The sequence below is a fragment of the Heliangelus exortis genome, chromosome 7, assembly GCF_036169615.1.
Source record: "Heliangelus exortis chromosome 7, bHelExo1.hap1, whole genome shotgun sequence".
NCBI classification, from domain to species: Eukaryota; Metazoa; Chordata; class Aves; order Apodiformes; family Trochilidae; genus Heliangelus; species Heliangelus exortis.
The window spans coordinates 1,215,727-1,232,785 of record NC_092428.1 but is presented as its reverse complement, the minus strand read 5'-3'; the positions used below and the strand labels follow the sequence as shown (position 1 = coordinate 1,232,785).

The 17,059-nt window shown below is 44.2% G+C and overlaps 2 protein-coding genes across 8 annotated transcripts in view; one reads left to right on the top strand and one right to left on the bottom strand.

The window, feature by feature from the left end:
- The window catches only part of PPP3CB (protein phosphatase 3 catalytic subunit beta), a 40,404-nt gene extending 36,175 nt beyond the window's left edge, over nucleotides 1-4,229 (top strand). For 2 of the 3 annotated variants that reach the window (XR_011726650.1, XR_011726651.1), the window contains 2 exons: nucleotides 479-551; nucleotides 3,852-4,229. The gene's annotated coding sequence lies outside the window, so the exon portion shown is untranslated. Of the gene's footprint in view, nucleotides 1-478 lie in introns of all 3 variants that reach the window. The other variant, XM_071748114.1, reaches the window with a different exon arrangement.
- Nucleotides 2,005-15,530, bottom strand: ANXA7 (annexin A7). Of its 5 annotated transcripts, none has more exons than XM_071748129.1 (14): nucleotides 15,422-15,508; nucleotides 14,893-15,017; nucleotides 12,334-12,391; nucleotides 10,197-10,410; nucleotides 9,932-10,039; nucleotides 8,895-8,935; nucleotides 8,492-8,594; nucleotides 8,122-8,216; nucleotides 6,082-6,195; nucleotides 4,964-5,134; nucleotides 3,503-3,673; nucleotides 3,342-3,417; nucleotides 2,579-2,691; nucleotides 2,005-2,355 (listed from the first exon to the last, which is right to left on the bottom strand). In XM_071748129.1, exons 3-14 carry the CDS (start codon nucleotides 12,388-12,390, stop codon nucleotides 2,233-2,235), a joined length of 1,386 nt encoding a protein of 461 aa, XP_071604230.1. In that variant the 5' UTR covers nucleotide 12,391; nucleotides 14,893-15,017; nucleotides 15,422-15,508; the 3' UTR covers nucleotides 2,005-2,232. The 5 variants fall into 5 exon arrangements, with proteins under 5 accessions (XP_071604230.1, XP_071604232.1, XP_071604229.1 ...); XM_071748131.1 differs by having other exon boundaries at nucleotides 8,895-8,932; XM_071748128.1 differs by lacking the exon at nucleotides 14,893-15,017 and having other exon boundaries at nucleotides 15,422-15,530.
- Between the last annotated feature and the right edge of the window lie 1,529 nt (nucleotides 15,531-17,059).

Below are 17,059 nucleotides of genomic sequence, written 5' to 3'. Positions count from 1 at the left end.
CTGTACCTTCCTCCTTGGAAGTGCTAGTGGAAAATTCCTCAGCCTCACCAGACCGGATTTTCCATGATTTTATGCTCAGATCTTTGTGCTGGTGAGGATCCTGACTGACTGCAGTTGTGTTTGTGGAGAAAGTACAGGTTCAGGCTTTGTAACTGGAGAGAACTGGTTCTGATACTGTTGGGGGTAAGTGTCCAGCTTGCTTCCTTGAGGGCTCCTGCTCTGCTTTCTGGAGGATTCCCTTGCAGTATCCATGTATTATTTTCCTCTGAGGATCCCTGTGTGGTGTCTGTTGTCTTGTAGGTCTGAAGGCAGATGTGCAGGAATATTTCTTGGGCAGTTGTTGACCTGCGTTCTCCTCTCCTGCTGTGTGTGTCCTGTCAGCCTTTGAGCAGGCAGGCAGGTTAACAGGGGTTGTGTCCCTGGGTTTCCTTTTGTCTGGAAAGGAGGCACTCATTTTTCCCTACTGTGTTTCTGAAAGGTGGAGCCTGGAGCTGTCTCTTAATTCTTGCATGGCTGAAGAGAAGAAATTATATCCTCCCTCCCAGGAAACTGTAAGTAGTTTGCATGGCTCACTTTCTGCTTTCAGTGTTCCAAGGAGGTAAAAAAAGCAGACAAGAGTCTGTGTGTCCTTATTCTATTTTTTCATTCTTTCCTTGCCTATTTTTTGCTACAACTGAATTGTCAGTCACTCAGTTCTTGTTACCCATTTAGCAGTAAGTACAAGCCAGACTTAACCCATATTCTTTGCATGACAAGTGGTGGGGATTTTTTTAGTCACATAAAACAAGATGGATGCACTAATGTGCTTCAGTTATGAAATGCTGAGCTCTTTCACCTGTCAGGAAGTTTGCTCAAGAGCAAAGAAACAAGAGCCAAAGCTTCTGAGAATCTTGGTCAAGCTGGGGAAGCTGTTGACAGCAGTGTGTGTGTGTATACACATCTTTTTTTTTTATCAGTGGATACTTGCACCAAGGAAGCAGAGTGGATTTTCCTTCAGTCTCCTCAAGTCAGCTTCCATCTAGAAATAATAAATTTTAATCTGACCCAGGAATTTTTAACTGTATTCTAAGTTTAATATAAGAAAAAGCTTAGACTAAAGTAACTTATGGTGTAAAGTCAGATTTAGGCTGCAGAACATTGATGTAAAGGAAATACTTAAGCTTTTTTGATAAGGTAAACTCAGTATCTGTTACTGTTGTGCAAAAGCCTTTATGTAGGTGCTGTGTAAGAGTGAAAGGTTTGCTATGTTAGAATCAACTCTACCAGCCCTAGATATTTTTCTTTGAGGGATAATAGGAAGAGGGTTTTGTTGTTTGTGTGAGGGTGTATCCTGCCAGTCATTATTATTTGTTTAGCAATGTTAGGAAATGTATTGCTGGCTGCTGGACCTGGAGCTTCTGTTGATGGCTGGGGACAGATCCACTGTGGCTTTCAAAATGTGCTCATCAAAGCTGTGCTTTTAAAATCCTTTGGAAACTCCCCCAGTTATTTATAGTGTCTGGGTGGCAGTTGCTTTCAGTTTGGATTTGCTGTGTGTTCTGTGGGGTTAGCCTTTAGATACTGGCATTTTTCACTGCTCAGTCATTTGCTGTATCACCCACTCTTTTACCAGGAGATAGGTTAAAAATTCCTGCTGAGGTGATTTCTCCTTTCTGTTGCTGCCTTAAGCATAATGGTAGCTCGCCATTCATGGGAACTAATTAAATAAATTAAATAGGGGGGGGCACAGGCAGATTCTGCCAAGGGCTTACACTGTCAGTGTAATGTGACAAACTCAGCACTTGCATGTTTGCCAGCATTAAAGGGGGAGAGTGTGTGTAAAATCCTTTACATCACAGTAATTGGGCTTTCTTTTTGTCATCCCCAGCTACCTCAGCAGTTAAGTTCAGGTGTTTCAAGAAACTTGTTGAGTGCTGGAGGTTTGGCTGAGACAGCCTAATCGTGCAGGAGTCTGACAGGGGGGAGGCTGTTGTGTCTGGGTCAAAAGGACCAAGGCTTAGGGGCTAATAGACAAGATATATATTTTATTATACAAGAAAGAATAATATGTGCTGTAAATTAAGGCAATCATAAAGTGCAAGAAGCTTATTCAATCATCTAGAAGACATTCCTGATTGATTATACAAAGTTTGACATTACTCTGACAGGCAGGGACAGTCAGTGTCTGCACAAAGCACATACATGTTACCTCCAGTTTTTAAAAAAGAAAACAAAAAACCAGACAATCCTCTTCTATTGGCCAACAATAGCCAGCAGCAAACGCCTGTAATCACCACTGGTATCACTTGCTATCATTGTAGCCAGAGTCTTCTGATACATTTGTGTGAACATCTGTTTAATCTGCACAAGGTCAATCTAGGCAAAGGAAAAAAAAACCAAAAAAACAAACCAAAAAGCACAGGATTTAAACACAGTGTATGATTTTTGACTCCTAGTCAGGCACCCCACACCTCCTCCCTCACACAGGACAGAAAGCACGGGCTCCAGCTGGTCCCTGAGAAGGACCAAGCGAGAAGCTGTCTGGGGTGACAGCTTTCTGCTAGAGGTGACATTTAGAGAGGAGGAGGAAGGTTCTTACCTCACTGCGGGTGACAATAATTCTGATGAGGGTAGAGTCATCTGTGCCAGCTCCCTTCATGGAGTGATAAAGCCTCTCTGCAAAAAAGGCTGGGCGATTTAAAGCACATTGCACTGCAATAAAGGATATTTTTTAGGATTAATTCCAGTCCTGTGTGCTGTAGAGGGATACCTGGCAGGATCAATGCAGGATTTTTGCTGTGGACAGCTAGAGGGTAGGTACTGATGGAGATGCACTTATGTGGATTACAGGAACTGTTTTAAAGAGCTGAGCTTATGTTCAAGCTGACAAAAACTTAAGGTTATTAGCAGTTAACTTCTGGAAGTGCTTTTCAAGGCTGGCTGAATCATTAGCCCTCAAACAGGTCATTTAAAAGCAGTTTTTCTCCTTGGGTAGCTGGTACTGAGATACAAATACTCATCTTCCATGGCTAGAATCTCACTAAGTACAACTGTAACAAGTTCCCACTCTTAGTTAAAGAATGGAGCTTGTTTCAGTGAGATTCTCTCTGAGATGTGCCTCTCTTCTTTGGCATGATTCTTGGAGCTAACTTTTCCCCATAAAACTCTTGAGCAGAATATAATCTTGGAAGTTTTTGCTGATCCTGCATGGCTACAGAAACACTGCCATTTGGAAAGCAGTGGTGTAGGAGTGGTGCCTGCAGATTTACTAGTGAATGTGGCCAGTGTGGAACAGGATTCTTCAGTTACCTTTAGGAGGTTTAATTCCCAGGGGAGAAGGGGAGGGAAGAAATGTCACTTACAAATAGCCTTCAAACCACGTTCCACGTTTCCTGAAAACTCCCGGTCGATGCTGCTTAATAAATCACGATTGGCAATCTATAAATAAATGAGATTAATGGCAAGCAGCTTTCATTTAAAATCCTCTGGCCAGGCTCCTGTGAAATCAGTGGAGAACTCTTACCCTGGAGTATGCCTCAACTGTTGCTTTCAGCTGGGGGAAACTCCTGGTTGCCAGAACCATATTGAAGCAAGATTCATCGGTGCCCAGTTTCCCTTCACCTGCCTGGTAGAGCCGCTGAGCATCTTCTTGGGCTTTCTGGTAATCCACAGTTTGAGTCTCATCTCTGTTACCCTAAACCCAAAGACAGCAGTTGGCAGGTGAAATGACACAGGGAAGGGCTGTGTTTAGGAGCTTCCAGTGTAGACCCCAAATATATTGAAGCAGAAAGAGCAATACCAGCTTGAAACACCTTAATTTGCTTTAAAATTCCTCTTTGGTTTAATACTTCTTTCTCTCTGTTTGTTTCCAGGCATCAAGTTGCAAAGAATCTTCCTGAATGAGCTAATGAATTATCTTACTGAGTATGCACACCTGAAGTATCTCAGGTCTTCCATTTTATTTAGAATTTGCTAATTTCAAGTAACAGTATCTCCAGAAAGCACTTCTGCTGGTTGTTAAGCAGGGCTTACGTGTCAGTGGGGCTTGTATGATGTTCCTTGTGCTTTGTTTGGGTGTTTCTGGCTGCCCAGTGCATGGATGGATGCTGCTAAATGTACTGCCTGAGGAGGCTTAATACTTGCACTCCAATGCTGTTGTATCTGTAGTGGCTGATATAATATTTAAATTACATGGTTGTCAGTTATTGTACTGGACTTATCAAAATAAAAATTAGCAGCATGAGCTTCTCAAGGTTTGCTTCCTTGTGGATTTTGTCTTTTTAATCCAAATACCTAGTGCATAGCTGAACCCTCGCAAAGGCTGAGGCAGGCAAGATGAAGAAGTGTCACAGAATCCTACCAGCAGGTAGGCAGACTGATCAGAGCAACATGGGAAGATGCACGAGTACACATTTCTTCTAAAAATGTAAACCAAAAACCCAGGCCCTAGTAAATGAAATGGGATAAGCAAGCTGAGTTCAATAGTAGCACCTCCCTCATTCTGGTGGAGGAAAGATGGTGTAAATTTGGAGGTATGTTTTGCCCTGTGGTGCCTCTTGGCTTGTTTGTAGGAATCCTCATGGGTATTCTCCATACCATAAAGGTTATCCTGTCATGACACCCAAATTATTTCCTTAACTTAGGTAGAAACTAAAATGCATCTTGTGGTAACAGCTGTGTGGGGCAGTGCTTTACAGTACCACTTGATTGCATCAGCACAGTAAAATATTTACACATAAATTCTTTAAGAGGAATATAGGGCAGTCATTTAGGTCACAGAGTTCATCATAGATGTAGAGATAAGAAATATCTTTTCCTTGAAGAGAGACTGAAGTGTCTTATCTTCCCATTAGGGAATAAATTAATGGCTCAGGGCTAATTTCTTAAAAACATGGCTCTTGCTAAGCATACACAGGCAGTTTTATTTCTGGAGCCATTATGATTGTATGCAAAGTCAAACTATAAAATAAAAATGCAAGCTCACTTGGCACATAGATACAAGCAGTCGTTCAAAGTGTCCTGAGGTGTCTGATCTGATGTCTTGCTCAATGTCCCTTCCAAACTCTGATTTGTAGCAGTTCACTATCTCCCGAATCTCCTGGTTTGTCCTCGTGCAAAGGATCTCGATCAGCACCCTCTCCTGAGTGCCTACTCCCTGCAGGCAGAGGAAAAGATGCCTCAAACATTCAATTCTGCACCAGGTCAAAAAAAACCAAACAAATAAAGCCCAAAACCATACATCTACAACAGTGACATCAGCAATAGTTCACTGGAAAATGGTTTAAGAAGGAAATTCTTGGCAGCCTTAAAGTGGCAATGTACCAGGGGCAGGTAGAGCCTTGTGATCATCATTAAAGCCAGAGGTACATTCTGTGTCCAGTGAAATTAAGTAGATCTGTGTAAGGCTTCTGGGTAATGTTCTAATTTATTTTAAATGGCTGCTGCCTCCAATAAGTCCCAATTTTTATTTAAGATCCACATTCCTAAGGTGGTCTGCATTCATAGTTGGGTTAAGTTACTTGTTTCCAGTACCAGCCACCTGCTAGCTGCTGCAGCTCAAACCAGCAAGAAATTCTGGTCAGCTGGATCTAAGAGTTTACCCAAGTTCAATGCTTAACCTAACCAGCCCACCTAATCTCTGATGCAATCTTAATACTTGAACAGATACGCACATCATCTGACCTTACAAAAATATTTTTTTCATTGTTGTTGTTCTGGGAGAAAAAAATGGGTAATCCAAAAATACCTTTCAGTAACAATGGCTTGTCCCTTGGCAGGAGAGGTACATCCCTTCCCTTTAAGCAGTGGTTGCAGTTTTAACAGCACCCTGGCTCTTTCTAGGTCCTACCAAAAATTGTGGCCAAGTGGCAGAGAAACATTTTCTGTCCTGCAGGGTTTCATCTTCTGCTGCTCTGAACTGACCGGGCCTGCAGAAATTGGCTGAAACTTGGAGGCATAGCAGAAAAGAATTTTATGCCCCAGAGACCAAAAATTTGTTTGCCAGCACTAGATTTTTCAGCAATGCAGGGCTCAGGTATTCTCTTTTCTTAGCTGTGAAGTTTAAGATGACTTTAAAATATTTAATTCCCAGGAAAACCATACCTTCATTGCATGGCGTAAGCTCCAGGCGTCGTAGTAGGTGCCAGGCATGAAGAGTGCTAGAATCAACTCTTCTGTGTTCCCACTTAACTCTGACTTCAGATCTTTAATTAAATCCTGTTCAATTAGAAACACAAAAAGGGGCTTTGGAGAGTGTCAGCTATGTAGATTATATACTGAAAAAAAATAATAAAAAAAAAGAAACTAGAACTTACTGTGGTGACTCATTTGTGACTCATTTCTACCTGTGTGCTATTTTGTGTCTTCCAAAGAACTTCCCTCTGTCCAAAACTTGAACAGTTTAGCTCTTCTCCATTAAATCCTTACTAATTAGAATCATAGAATCATAGAATCCTAGAGGTTGGAAGGGACCTCGAAAGATCATCTAGTCCAACCCCCCCTGCCAGAGCAGGGCCCCCTAGAGTACATCACCTAGGAACGTGTCCAGGTGGGTTTTGAATGTCTCCAGTGAAGGAGACTCCACAACCCCCCTGGGCAGCCTGTTCCAGGGCTCTGTCACCCTTACAGTAAAAAAATTTTTTCTGATATTCAACTTGAACCTCCTATGCTCCAATTTACACCCATTACCCCTTGTCCTATCACTGGTCACCACTGAGAAAAGCCTAACTCCATCTCCCTGACACTCACCCCTTACATATTTGAAAACATTGATGAGGTCACCCCTCAGTCTCCTTTTCTCCAAACTAAAGAGACCCAGCTCCCTCAGCCTTTCCTCATAAGGGAGATGTTCCACTCCCTTAATCATCTCAGTAGCTCTGCGCTGGACTCTTTCAAGCACTTCCCTGTCCTTCTTGAACTGAGGGGCCCAGAACTGGACACAATACTCCAGGTGTGGCCTCACCAATGCAGAATAGAGGGGGAGGAGAACCTCTCTTGACCTACTAACCACACCCTTTCTAATGCACCCCAGGATGCCATTGGCCTTCTTGGCCACAAGGGCACATTGCTGGCTCATGGGCATCTTCTTGTCTACCAGGACCCCCAGGTCTCTTTCACCTACACTGCTCTCCAGCAGCTCAGCCCCCAACCTATACTGGGACATCGTGTTGTTCTTCCCCAAATGCAAAACTCTCCACTTCCCCTTGTTGAATTTCATCATGTTTCTCCCTGCCCAACTCTCCAGCCTGTCTAAGTCTCTCTGAATGGCAGCACAGCCTTCTGGTGTGTCAGCCACTCCTCCCAGCTTAGTGTCATCAGCAAACTTGCTGAGGGGACATTCTATACCCTCATCCAAGTCGTTGATGAAGATATTGAACAACACCGGTCCCAGTACCGACCCCTGAGGGACTCCACTGGTCACACACCTCCAACCAGATTCTGCCCCATTGACTACAACTCTCTGACTCCTTCCTTTCAACCAGTTCCTGATCCACCTCACTACCTGATCACCAAACCCATACTTGATCAACTTATCTACAAGGATGCTGTGAGAGACGGTGTCAAATGCTTTACTGAAATCCAGATAAACCACATCTACCGCTCTTCCATCATCTATCCACCTAGTAATTTCCTCATAAAAGGCTAATTAGGACCTAGGCAGGTCCTGAAAAGATGCCACAACTATAAAATTTCACTTTTAACTTTTAAATATGACAGAGGGAAGAAATTAGTTCTGCCTTTTATTAATCAAGCCTCAACTACTGTCTCGGTGACAAAAAATACTATTTCAGTGCTGATTTCTGTACATGAAAAACTCAGTAGCCTCAGGCACTAATACACAGGCAGTTTAAGCTTGATTATTTTCTTTTTATTAAACATTATAAAAGCAGAGAAGCTTCTTGTTTGCTCACGGACAGAGCCAGCCCTCAACCTTCTCCCACCCATCCATCTGGTGTGAGGACAACACGATGTTAAACACCAGATGTCCCCCAGTACACAAAACTGAAAGAAATGCACGTAAAAAATGCCCAAACTACTCCCCAGGACTCAAATGCAATCAGGCAGCTGAAGCAGCAGCTGAAAGTTTGTTTGTATGTTGTTGTTTTTTTTTTTTTAATTGGTTTAATGAACTAGTGAACATACCTTGCCATACATTGTCTTGAAAGCTGCCTTGATTTTTTGCCTCTGGTCATTGGAGCGATTGGCAACAACACTGATGATGGCCTGCTCATCAGTTCCTGGGAAACAGAAGGGAAGCCTCATGTCAGAACTCACCACAAGCCCCCAAAAATGATGTTTCTGTCTTGCATTTGGGCATAGGGACGTTAAGAAATGACCTCCACTTCAGGCAACCAAAATTTCGTGTAATCTACTAAATTGTGCAAGTCATTTTAAAAGTTTGACTGCTCTGAAAATCTTGGGAAGAAGAAAATGTATGGTTAAATAAAAAATAGGACAAAATACCCTTTAAAAGTTATCTCAGTAGAAACTTAACCTCCTCTTGCTTACTTACCAAACCCCTTCATAGCTTTGCGTAGAATTTCTGCGTCCCTTTCAGCATTAAAGTCTGGAGCAGCTTGGATTGTGCCCTGGGTACACTGGACCATTGCTGCAGGCTGAAAATAAAGAGTTATGTGTAACCAGCTCTCCTGCACAATAGAAACTCAAATAAAATCACAACTGGAAGCAGTACTTCAGAAGGAGTTGTCAATTAGTTCCCCATTTTTCTCTCTAACTCCCAATCATTTAGTCCTGTAATGATTTTTTTTCAGGTCATACCCTGAGTGTAGCTGGGAACTTGCACTGCAGATTGCAAATGCAGATGCATTGCTGCAACTTGTTGGAAACCAGTTGTGAAAACATGAAAACCACAGAAGCAGCATAAGAGTGATTAGAGAAGAGGACACAGCACGTACCGGGGCAGGCATTGGTGATGGTGCTTGTCCACCATATCCTACTGAAAATAAATGAGAGAACAAGATTAAGGGAATTAATTAGCTCTCCTCTTACTGTGCAAATCCTATTTAATCTGAAAGTACAGCCAGTGCCAGACCTACCACCCCAAAAAAGCTCTTTCCTAAGTAATGATCCACGTCGTGATCAGTAACTGAACTTCTTGCCCCTGCTCTCTCACAGTTGTGTTATAGACTTTAAGATGTCTGGCATATACACAATAAATGTGAAGAATTCATTGTGCAAAAAAGAATTTAAGGAACCTCATTTTATGATCAAAAGTGCTAGGAATACAAAAACTGTATCTACTATTTTTTTTTTTACTGAGCATTTTATTTTTATCCATAATACATAGGTACAATTGTTACCATCTTAGCAGCAGCTTAGTTACTGGAGTTAACCGACCAACCATTAAAAAAAAAAAAAAAGGGTTTTGCTGTTTTGAATTTCTTACAAACACAACTGACAACATTCCAGGACAAAAATAATCTTTATGGTAAGTGACCTGTGAAAGCACTGAACACACTGCCCCGTGTGCATTCTCCTTTGCACTCCCCTGCTCTTCCAGGGATCACCATGAACACCCAGATCTGAAAAATTCATTAATTTCTTTGAGACTGAACAGAACAGCTAGGGACTCATTGAATGTGGACTTGGGATTTCACAGTTCTCATCAAATACTTGCAGTCTGAAGAAAAATCAGCACCTAATATTCCAGTAACATTAGAAGAGTTGGACCAGATGGTCCTCGAGGTCCCTTCCAACCTAACATTCTGTGATTCTAACCCCCCAGATGATGACCATGGATGGGTGGCAGCCATCCCTTTTGGGTGCAGCACCTCCAGAGCTGGCTCTCAGCACCCCTGCAGGGGTCTTGTCAAGAAAGGAGGGGGTCCAGCACACAAACTTCAACAGCTAAAAGTAACAAACGTAAGAGCCTGATCTCCTGGGATCTCTTGGGTTAACTTGAGGTGCTTGGAGTTCCTTACAGATGACATACCTGGAATTTGTGCTGGTCCACCTCCAGCATAGCTTTGGGCAGATGGCTGCTGATAGCCACCAAAGCCAGGGCCAGCAGGAGGCACACCAAACCCAGGGCCTGTGGGAGCTGGGAGAAGAAAGATTTAAACAGACTTTAGTGTTTGGTTCCTGCTAAACAGCATCTGTCTGGCTGCCACGCTGCAGTTCTGCACTACTTCTACCAAGCACAGGGATTGGTGACACCAGAAATCACTCCCAGGGGTCCTCTGCACAAAGGTTCTTACCTCCAGGGTAAGGTGGCATTCCTCCAGCCTGGGGAGCTCCAGAGTAGCCCCCCGGGGCAGGGAAGCCCCCCGGGGCAGGGAAGCCCCCCGGAGCAGGGAAGCCAGCAGTGGGTGGTGCTGCAGGAAAAGTCCCTCCTCCTGCTGGGGGGTATCCCCCAGGAACAGCAGGGTAGGAGTACTGCCCAGCTGGGGGGTAGGACTCTTGTCCTGTTGGCTGAAACACAAAAACGGGGTGGATCTCTGTATTTTCAAATGTTACACAGTGAGAACTTGTAAGAGGTGTTTTGGGTTTTTTTTTTTTTATTTCCATTTCCTTTACAATCCAGGTTATAAAGCACAGACACTCAGTGACTAAACCTGGACTACTGAGTCAGACTGAACACCTATTACAGGTTTAAATAAAAAGAACAAGTCAAACATCTATCTGCCTTTGTTTTGCTACGTGTATAACTCCTCAGTCATGCCACAAAGGCTGTTACTAGCATTAATGTACACTAGAAATATTTACTGGAATAACCATGATCTCTGAAGGAAAACCCTATAAGTTAAAAGTTGTCTACTTGATCTTAAAAATCAGGTATTTAAAATCAGCTTCAGAAGAAAGCATAATGTATGGACTCATTTTACTCTCTTGCTGAGAATCACACCTTACACACAGTGCACACTCATTCCTGAGCCCAGAAAACAGAAATCAACTGCCAAGTGGTTAAATCTAGCTCAGATGTTCTCCCTGGGTTTCTTCACCCTAAGATTTCTACCCCCAGATTACTGTGCCCAAGCTATATAATATTCTCTTCTCCAAAAGTACAGTCTAATCTTTCTCTGAAAGACTCAACAAAAATATTTTCTAGGCATTTAGATTCACAAATCCAAAATTAGGACCATAACAAGCCCTGCTCTCATTGTGAGGTAACTCTCACAATTACAGGAGAAAATAATTTCACTTTTTTTTTTTTCCCTCCCCCTCGTTATCAATTTGGCCATCATCAATGAGACTAGAAAACCTAGAATTGTAATTGAATCTATAGGGACTTTTTAGCTAAGAAAAAATACTTTCAGTGTAAGTAAAAATAAATTACCAGGGTCAAGCAGGATGTTGAAAGGAGGAAAGAAATCCTGGAGTTAAGAAATTCTGGTTTCTAATATGTTTGCCTTGAGTTTGACTAATTGGAGTGTTACAGAGGGAGAAAGGGTAAATTGTAAAGTAAAATAATCAGAGAATTTGTTGCATGAAAGTATTTTTTATATATTTATATATTTTTTTAATATATTTTTTATATATAGCTTTTCAATATCTTACTGGGATGCAGGATGCAGGCTGAGCTCCACCCCAGTTCTGTACTACAGGAAACACAGGATATAAAATTCATACCATGCCAGTCTGATCAGTGCCATGCTAATAAGAGCAGACAGTTGCAGCTAGCTTAGAAAAACAATGCAGGCATACAAAACAGACTGCAGTTTCAGCCACATTTGACACATTCCAGCCCTGGCTGAGTTTCACTGGAATTTTCAGTCCATTCAGTCGTGGGCTGAGGAGGAACAAAGTCCTGTGGCTGAAGGATAGGGGGTCAAAGTCAAGAAATCCTCAGAAAAATATTTACTTGGTGCTGAATGGAAGCTGGGCTACCTGAGTGAAGCATTCCAAGCTCTTCCTGAGGGAAATGGCCACTGAAGTTTGTTCAGCATCTCTGTAAATCCTTGGATATGAGTACATGGACTGACTGGCTGAGACTGGTTCAGAGATTACCTCTGACCTTCTACATAAGACCACTGATGCTCAAAAAAAAGTATTTGCTGTTTTAAGAAAACAACAACACACCCTCTCAAGACAGAGATAAAACTAAAACAGGACCCACCAAAAACCTTCCTGGAACAATAGGGGACATTAAAAATAAATTTAAAAGAAAAAAACCAATTTAAACCTCCCTCTTGGAATTTTTATCAGGCTGTAATTTTTTATCATGACTGTAAAGTCATCCTCAGAGATACCAAGATGAAGGCTGGACTTAATATCTAGAGAACACTGTGTAAGAAATGACAGCTACTATTTGCACAGGCACAGAGCACAGTGAGCAGGGGTACTGACAGAATATAAATCCATTAGGAATACAAAATGTTCAAGAGCCATACTTACAGGATAACCAGGGAAAGCAGGGTAGCCACCAGAGGGGGGATAACCTGGGTATGACATTCTGGGGGGAAAACAAAAAAAAAAATGATATAAGGCATTATATATGAGTGTGTAGTAGTTATTTGGTTGCTGTTATTTGCTGTTAAATCACTCAAACAGTGTTCAGTAGGTTTAGAATTGCTCAGGAGTACTTGTCAGCTGCTAAACCCCCAAAATGTTTCCTTTTTCTCATGCACAGGACCACAGCAAGAAGGACTGAGAAGGGCAGCATCCTCAGCTTTGTGTCTGACCACAACTCCCATGTGGGGTCAGCCAGACAGTGAAGTATGGAAAAGGGCCTGAATCTCCCCAAATAATTCTGAAATACAGCACACAGATGCCCTGAGCAGGGTCTGGGAGTGACCCATGGCATGTTTCTAGGACAGTATGCACCTCAGCTCCACAAAGCAAAGGACTGGAGAAATACAAAAATGAATCATGTACAATGAGCTATTTTTGACATTTCCAGTTACTCACTGGGCAATCCAAATGGATTTAGAAGGCAAATTTTTACTGCATTGGGCCATGAAGGCAAAAGGTGGCCGTGGAATTAACCACCTGAGACTTGATGTGGAAAACATTAAAACTTTGCCTAGGATACTTCAACTAAGAGCCAAAACCAAGCTGCAGAGAAGCAGAGCTGTGCAGTCTCACACTGATAACCCTGGGTGATCACTTCCAAGTAAAGAGGGAAGAACAACAGGAGGTGTGCTTGTAAAGCTATGCTTTAATCATTAACATTGCTAATGGCTATTTCCCTAAGAAGCAGCACCTTAAGCCAGAACCTGTGCAGTATTTATTACTGACAGCTCCTGGATGGCTTTCAAAAGCACATTTCTTTTGGCATTCCTAACTTTAACACTAATTGTAACTCCTCTCAGGAACACGACCAGCAACACTGCCTTCTGATTTCAATTTCCTCCTTTCTGCTGACAGGAAAATACTGTGTCAGCAGAACTGAGTATTTAAAACCAACCAACCAACCAACCAACCAACCAAACACACACTTCTTCAGCTTTTCAGCTTTGTGTAATGCAACTAAGGTTACACCATTATGAAGACAGGACTGTAAAATCTGTAAAACTTGTAGAGGCTCCCTGTATCATTTCCACAGTACAACTTTTAACTGCTTCTCATTATGCAAAATGATAATGGTGATAGAACAGCTGTAAAAAGGTTAATTTGTACAATAAATGGGACCTCAAAATCTTTTCACCATATTAAAATATTCCAAAATTGAGACTTACTGGTAAGATAATTTAGAATTAATGTAAGTTTTCTGCTCTGTCTCTCATTTACTAGCAAACATTTCCTGGCAAAAAGCTTTTCAGTGCACGAGTTTCCAACATCTCATTTCCAAGCAAAGGAGGCATCAAGGCTGGGAGGTATTTTTGATTAGCAAATTAACTGCCCATGTAAACTTGTGGTGCACTGGTAGTTGTTTAACACTTTCCTTTTTTTTTTTTTTTTTTTTTTTGTACTGGTTCCTTCTTTAAGATTCAGTTTGTGATGAGAGTTCTTTTGGGCCAGGTACAGGGAACTGTACTTCATTGAATCATCCCCCTCCTAGCAAGACCTTCATACCTACTTGTCATGCTTCTGAATTATAGAAATTAAATTGTTTTATTTGCCTTTGCTTATTTATCTGGAAAAAGAATAATTTGTGAGTAAGGAAAGGCTGAAGTAAGGAACTTTTTCAGTTACTTCAGGTTTTTTTAACAAGGTGGACACGGTGCTGAAGTTGAATTGCCTCTGACACAGAAGTCTATTCAAAACCCACTCTGACCAGACAGCAATATTTACTGAACTCTCTCTCAGTCACGTTTTCCAGGAGACAAATGAAGCCACTTACACAATATTGGTGCTCTATAAACACAGGGTTGCTGCTGCTGCTGCTGCTTCACTTACCACAAGCACCCCCCGGCACAACAGAGCCTCTGACACCACCACTTTTCATACCAAAATAACTTTTTTAAACCACAAGTCTTCCCATCCGATTTCAATTCCCGCCCCTTCTCCCAAGGCAAGGCCTGCCCCGGGGGTGAGTCAGCGCCGGACCGGGCCAAAGCGGACTGCGGGCCCGGTTCTCCTCTAAGGGCTGCAATCCGGATCTGCCGGGCACCAGGGAGCGGGGGACCAGGAGGGGGTGTGTTTGTTTGTATTTATTTGAGGGGGAGACATCAGGGGACAACGCGGCCGTCTCTCTCCCCCTTCCTCCGCGGGCACCCCCAGGCCCATCGCCTCACAGGCCGGGCCTGACGAGACCCCGCCCTGCGCACACCTGCGGCCTCACCTGAGGCCACACCTGGGGCCTCACCTGCGGCCACACCTGGGGCCACACCCCCGGCCCCACCGCCTTTAACCCACCCCGAGGGACCCCTCCTGACCCCTCCCTGCTCCAAACGACCCCGAGGGGCGGCTCCAAACCCCCACCCCAAGCCAGCTCTACCCGCCGTCGCTCCGCGATCCCTCAGCCGCCCACCCGCCGCCGAGCCTCCCGCCTGCAGGTACCGCTCCACTTACTTCCCCTCACGCCACCGGCACCTCCTTCCCGCTCCCCACCGGGGTGGTCAGGCCTCCGGCCGGAGGTGCGTAGGGCTCTCTGGGGCGGTTCCGGTAGCCCGGTTGGCCAGCAGGGCCCTGCCGCACTGCGGGGCCGGCCCGGGGTGTGAGGGGCGGCGGCGGGGCCGAGGTTGTGAGGGGGAGCGAGGGGGCCCGGGGTATGAGGGGGAGAGAAGGGAACCGGGGTGTGAGGGGAGTGAGCGAGGAGGTGCGGGGTATGAGGGGAGCGAGGGGGTCCGGGGTGTAGAGGGAGTATGAGGGGGGTATGAAGGGAACGAGGGGGCCCGGGGTATGAGGGGGAGAGAGGGGGTGAGGGGAGCGAGCGAGGTCTTGGGGTGTGACGGGGAGCGAGAGGGCCCGAGGTATGAGGGGGAGCGAGGGGTGAGGGATGTGAGGCGAGCGAAGGACGCGCGGGTCCGGGGTGTGAGGGGAGCGAGGGCCGCGCGGGTCTGGGCCGTTCCAGCTCTTCCTCCCGCTCTCCCTCCCTCACCTGAGGGGAAACCTGCGGAGCCGCTGCCTCCTCTCCCGCTACACCGCAAAGTGGAGGCTGTGTCGGTGTCCGCCCCGCCCCTGGCACCGAGCCCTCCCCGGCCCGGCCCACGGGCCCCGCTCCCCGCGGGTAGGGAAGGCGAGGCCCCGGTGGGCAGCGGCTCCTGGTGGTGATGGCCCCGGGCTAACTCAGGACCCCTCGGCAGGTTTGTCCCCCGCTTCGGGCTGAAGGGAAGGTGCAGAAGGGCTCTTGCGAGCGGCTGAAAGGTAAGCTCAGAGGCACATGGGCCAGGGAGGTTCCCCCTGCAGTCAGCCCTGGTGTGTGTAAATCCAGTGTGTTAGCCAAGAACACAGGAGATTTGTAGGTGAAGACGATCATTCAGTACCTGGGGGTAGTCAGCCAAGTCAGTCACCTCAGCCACCAGAACAGCAAGGCATTTACACAACATCAGTGCAGCTTTTTACCTAGTTACTCAAGATGAGAATGCCCATATAGGTAAGATTGCCTTGGCTGCTACGTACATCTTTCAAAAAGAAATCTTAATTATAGTAATTTGCATGCAAAGTGTCTAGTTTCTGCCTGTTGTAATGCTTGCTCATATGATACCAAGAACAGATGCTACATGCACATAGTCTTTGCTTTACCTGGCAGTTAATTATTCATAAGGGATTCAGACCTGCAAGATACAACTTACAGAGGAGCCACTCATGAATTTATACACTGTTTACTTAAAATCATTTAAAATAATTTCCTACTTTTTAATGGCAAACATGCTAGCAGTTCAGAGACCATTAAAATGCAAATGATTTCTTCCTGTGACCTGGTGCAGCACTTGAGCTCTCCATGAAAAAACAGCCATTGCTCTATTTGTCTGTAAGACAGCATGAAGTGCAGGCAGCAGAAAATAGCTGGGTAATAATTTACTGTGCTTGCCCACTTCAAATGAAGAGCACCTAAAGCCACGCAGAGGATCTAGTGACCTATGTCATCTTCAGCAAAATTCAACTTGTTCTCACTTGTTTCTCCAGCACATGTCAGGAGCAGCTTTAGGAATTTAATCCTCACAGCAGTCCTCTGGTGACACTCCCAGTTTATCTACTCTATTTCACCTCTGTTAAGCACATTTCTTTGAGCACAGGTATATACTTAAAACTGATTTCATGGGAACCAAGTACAATTAAAAACCACAATTCTTTATCTAGTGGAATATTTGGATTTTAGCTAATCAGGAAAGAAACAATCTGTTTTCACAAACAAGTAGGAAAACAACTACAGAAAACATTTAAATAGCACAGTATATGTTAGAAGAATCTATGTTAATTGTGTTGCATGCTTAAGTGCCAACAAGAGTATATGGAATAACTTTTTAAAGCATGCAAAGGAACCATTGTGGTAACCTAATTCCATTGCCTGTAATTAGGGAAATCCCTCTGCTTGTTTCTGTCAGTGGAGCCAGGACACTTAAGAAAGCTTTTAAGCCCCCATAAAGCAGTCAAAGAAACTTTTCACTATCTGAAAACTCATTTAGTGAAGCTGGGAGGCAAACTTTGCTCCTCTCTTGTGTAGTATCCTTGCATCTTCTGCTAAGACATGACACTGGGCAGAACTTTGATCTGGAGGGACTTGGATCTCATCTAC